The sequence below is a fragment of the Cynoglossus semilaevis genome, chromosome 17, assembly GCF_000523025.1.
Source record: "Cynoglossus semilaevis isolate Cse_v1.0 chromosome 17, Cse_v1.0, whole genome shotgun sequence".
In the NCBI taxonomy this organism is placed as follows: Eukaryota; Metazoa; Chordata; class Actinopteri; order Pleuronectiformes; family Cynoglossidae; genus Cynoglossus; species Cynoglossus semilaevis.
The window spans coordinates 13,263,723-13,268,595 of record NC_024323.1 but is presented as its reverse complement, the minus strand read 5'-3'; the positions used below and the strand labels follow the sequence as shown (position 1 = coordinate 13,268,595).

General features: G+C 44.5%; 2 protein-coding genes across 7 annotated transcripts in view; one reads left to right on the top strand and one right to left on the bottom strand.

Annotated features, from left to right (window-relative positions):
- The window catches only part of LOC103393431 (RNA binding protein fox-1 homolog 1), a 363,631-nt gene that overhangs the window by 276,322 nt on the left and 82,436 nt on the right, over nucleotides 1-4,873 (top strand). The window lies entirely within an intron of this gene.
- Nucleotides 2,536-4,861, bottom strand: LOC107989859 (serine protease 27-like). The gene is made up of 3 exons (XM_017040416.2): nucleotides 4,570-4,861; nucleotides 2,811-2,831; nucleotides 2,536-2,699 (listed from the first exon to the last, which is right to left on the bottom strand). Exons 1-3 carry the CDS (start codon nucleotides 4,625-4,627, stop codon nucleotides 2,536-2,538), a joined length of 243 nt encoding a protein of 80 aa, XP_016895905.1. The 5' UTR covers nucleotides 4,628-4,861.

Genomic DNA, 4,873 nt, shown 5'->3' with positions numbered 1-4,873 from the left:
CCGAGGCGTTGGTGGAACTGGTTGGAAAAAAGGTAGTTCCAGTTCCCGTATTATTCATTAGGCTCCACCCAGTTAAAGAACTGTCCTCACTGGAGACATCAGCTGACTAGAAAAACATCAACATCTGGACATGATTTATGTCGTAGCTGCTCAGAGCTAACGGGTCTTTGAGATCGACTCTAGCAAGAAGCTAACAGAGTGTGTTGTTGTGTTGTTAGCATTAATCCGCTGGTTACTGCGTAACACAGTTATTAGCAGCACATTTGTTGTAGGTTTTGTTGTAGGCTAATGTTGTTAGCATGAACATTAAGGGCTGTTTAATAGATGGTATTGCAAGCGCAAGGTTTTAGCTTTGTTATTTAACAATGTTTCAGTGACAGTAATTGTTAGTTGTCATTATTAGCATGAAGCTAAAATGTTATGTTGAAGCTAAGTTGCTATGACGGTTGTTATGGTTAAGATGGCTTAAGAAATGTCGCGTCTGTGACATTTTCAGCTGCTCACCCCGAGAAGCAGTTAGCATGACATTTTCTGCTGCTCACCCCGAGAAGCAGTTAGCATCGCTCAGCACGGCATCCACTGCCACCAAGGTCCCGCCGCACACGTGGGTTCCGCTCTTCTGCAGACTTGCCATCCAGGGCCAAATCCCGGCTGATGTCACTGAGGCTCCACCCACAAGACGAGAATTCATGGCGGCCTGGCCACAGACCACGGCTGCCGAGATGAGCGACAGGAGAGAACGTCAAGTCCAGACACGCAGTCGTCATCCAACATTTTCATTCACACTTTGTCCTCCGTTTGTCTGCCGTGTAACTACGTCACAAACCGACTTTTTTAACCTTGTCCCACAGCAAAGTCCAATCAAATGAATGAAGCAGCCGATCAACAGGGCTCAACAGTGTGAATGTCATTCAGTTACTCACGTTTGGGTGTGGTGGGAGGGACGGTCGGAGGTGACGGGAGGCCAGGGCAGGTGACACTCAGGTCTCCGTCTGTCCCGCTGGAGGTGAAAGTGAAGAAGCCCGGCTCGTTGACGTTGACGTGACTCTTGATCCAGTCTTCGTAGCGTGAGACTCTGGCATAGACTCCTGGCGAATTTGGCCGAGCACAACCTTCTCCAAAACTCACCACCCCCGCGAGGACCCAGCGTCCACCCTGTTTGCTCACCAGTGGACCCCCGGAGTCTCCCTGTGGACGGGTGAAGCGGTCAGGGGACAGAATTAGCTAAGGAGGCTAAAACGGACAACGAGGACAACAACAACGTGGAACAAACAACCACCTGACAGGAGTCCTTCCCTCCGGCTCGTAGTCCGGCGCAGATCATGTTGTCCGTGATTGTCTCCACTCCTTTATCACACCTGCACTGCCTGTTCCCCACCACCGGAACCTCTACCTCCATCAGGTTCTTTGGTGAAGGAAGAGGTTCTGAAAAGACAGCAACAAGAGGAGATTTTAACTGCAGTGATTCTCTAAAGCACATGTGGATCATCTGATGTGTGTCCGATTTAGCCTCAGTATCATGAACATCTAGATCAGGCATGGGCAAACTAAGGCCCGGGGGCCGGATATGGCCCATTCAGCTTTTAATCCGAACCGTCAAATTTTTCCAAATTAAATTTTTTTTATATTCTTATATTTTTGCCTTTTCCCTGCAATACCCACATTTCCCTAATAGATGGCGTAGAAAATTTTGAATGCTAAAAAGCATTTTAGCATTTAGTCTTCATGCGTGACTTTTACATGTCATTTATCCTAGCTTGCACGAACGATCCTTCTATCTGCTCCTGACCCGGCCCGCCTGTTCAATTTAAGGACAATTGTGGCCCGCGAGTCAAAAAGTTGTCACGCACCTGCGTTAGCGTAACTCTAACATTACTTTTGTTTTTGTTTTTTTATAATTTCATTAAATGTATCCCTTATTATGGTTCCTAAAAGAGTGAGCACTGTTTTTTAGAAACACATTAGTGTTGAGACAAAAAAGGAAATAATACCTAAACATGAAAGTGGTGTTCGCCAAAAGAACGGATGAACTGGATTCCCTCGTTTGTTCAGATTTATATCAAAAATACCACATCCTTATCCAGAGAAAGATTAACTCACGTCCACTTCCTATGGTCCCCCAGCCGGTGACCCAGGTGTCGGTTCCGTTGTGAAAGGCGCTTTTCGATCCTGCCAGACAAACGGGCAGGATGTAGTTGGTGAAGGACACCGGCGAGGAAAGCTTCAGGAGGGAGATGTCGTTGTCCTGTGTGGTCGTACTGTAGTCAGGATGATTGAAGATCTGCGTCACTGTCCGACTCACTTCGTTGGGGTTGGATCCTTCTTGTGACTGGCGGCCCAGGAACACCACTATGCCGTCTGGGTCAGCGCTGTGAGGACGAGTGGAAGAAACAAGAAAGAAAGAAAAGCCACATGTGACCTAGATTGTTCCGGAAAAGTTTTTCAGTGTCAGGTCACTTTCATACAGGCGTCAGTGTGAACACTCGGGCTGTGACATCGGTTCAGTGAGCCAAACCACGAGGCCAAACCACCGCCTCACCTTCGTACGCAGTGAGCGGCCGTCAGAACCCACTGGTTGTTGATGAGCGATCCTCCACAGAAGTGGCTGCCCTGAGTCAGGCTGGCCTGCCACGGCCAGCTGCCTTCAGGCGCCGGCGCTCCTCCGACAATCCTGGTGTTGAGCGCTGCTTTACCACAAACTGACAGAAACAAAAAAAGGACTTTGGATGAAAACAACAGCGGCAATAAGGTAGTAAAAAAAACAAAAACATGTTCACTCTTTTTACAAATTGTACCAAAATGAGACTTACCATTGATTTGGGCCTGTGACTCTGAAAGACAAGAATTATATATTTAATATTCAACTTTAACATTTTCACCAGTGTAGGATACATACATACATTCAATCTAATCTAATCTAATCTAATCTAATCTAATCTAATCTAATCTAATCTAATCTAATCTAATCTAATCTAATCTAATCTAATCTAATCTAATCTAATCTAATCTAATCTAATCTAATCTAATCTAATCTAATCTAATCTAATCTAATCTAATCTAATCTAATCTAATCTAATCTAATCTAATCTAATCTAATCTAATCTAATCTAATCTAATCTAATCTAATCTAATCTAATCTAATCTAATCTGTGAGCTAATTTCACTGAGCCTCAACGCTGTGTTTTGTATGTGGATCAGCGGACGTGATGTTCGCGGCCTGTATACCATGCACAGATTCGAACAGCAGGGGGTGCTGAGAGCACGGTCGTCTTCGTTCGCTGGTTGTGTTTGTGTTCGTGTTGATGCGGTGGGTGAGACAATATGAGGCGTGTATATAATGTCCTGTGCTAAACCCAAACTATTATTAACTTTTTCAAATGTCTCTCTGTCTGTGTGTGAAAATGTTTTTATGTTCCCTTCATGTTTCAGACTGGTTAATCCAGTGTCTGTGTGGGGGCACATGCCCGTGTGTGTGTGTGTGTGTGTGTGTGACAAATACAACATTGACTGTGCCAATAAAACACTATATCCATATTAATGAAACTAACTAACTGTTAACTAACTAACTAACTAAATACTTTTGTATATGATATACTAAAAGTCTAATCTCCATATTAATGAAACGGACTAACTGTTAACTAACTAACTAACTAACTAACTAACTAACTAACTAACTAACATGCATGGCTATAGTTATTTATTTAGGACCTGAAGCGTGAGGAACACACACACACTCACACACTCACACTCACACACACTCACACACTCACGTATAATTCTGTGTCAGTGATATCACTCTGCTGTTGTTATGATAATTGTTCTAATAACAATAATAATAAGTTATAAACACACACACACACACTCACACACTCACACACATTAACGCATTAATTGCTGTCAGAAGAGCCTGGGAAGGTATCACGAGGTGGGATTCAAACCGGCGACCCTCCCACCCCCAGCTGCCACACAGGGAGGGGTGAGTTTGGAGTGTGATTTTTTTTTTTTCCACAACGTAAAGAAACATGTAAATAAACGTTTCCTTTGTCAAATTATAAAATCAAAAGTTGACATTATAATCCATGAATACGTGCAAAAAAAATGTTGGACAGAAAGAAGGAGAGGAGACACCGTCGGAGGACGACAGACAGTTAGTTTTGTTGGACAGAAAGAAGCCGTCGGAGGACGACAGACAGTTAGTTTGAGGACGGTTCTGGAAGCGTCTGTGGCTTCACTTCAGTCAGTCCAAGATGAAAGGATGAAAACACCAGAGCCAGACCAGCAACAGCCCCGTGTTTTTTTTTTATTTTTTTTTTTTTATCAATGATTCCAAAGTCATTGCCAATTCAGAGGACGTTAGACCTTCAGAACCGTCCAGGATCCTCTGGACCGGCGGTCTACAGACCAGAGTAACTCTTGACCTTTAGTGAGGTCAAGCGCAGCTAAAAGAGCCGACCTGCAGTCGCTGTCCCAGCTCTGGACAGGAACCACCGTTTTAGTATTTTTTTTTTTTTTAGTAATTTAGAACGATGAAGAGGTGAAACACCTGAAGCATGACCGTGCGGTTCTTACCTTGACTCAGCAGAACCAGCAGAGTTGACACTGCCCAAGCTGCACTGGAGAGAGACATGGTGTGGAATGAAAACTCCTGACTGCCGCGGCCTTAATAACCACACACACACACAAACACACACACACACGCCTACTCACTGCATCCTACTACCGCCACACCCATCACCTGCTTATCAAACATGACAAACATGTCAAACATGTCAAACACACAGCGCTGAGAAACAAAAATCACTCTGACACTCCACGTTACCTAACCTTAAAAAACCCACAGCATCCGTCACGTCGTGGAGGCACCGCTGCTCGC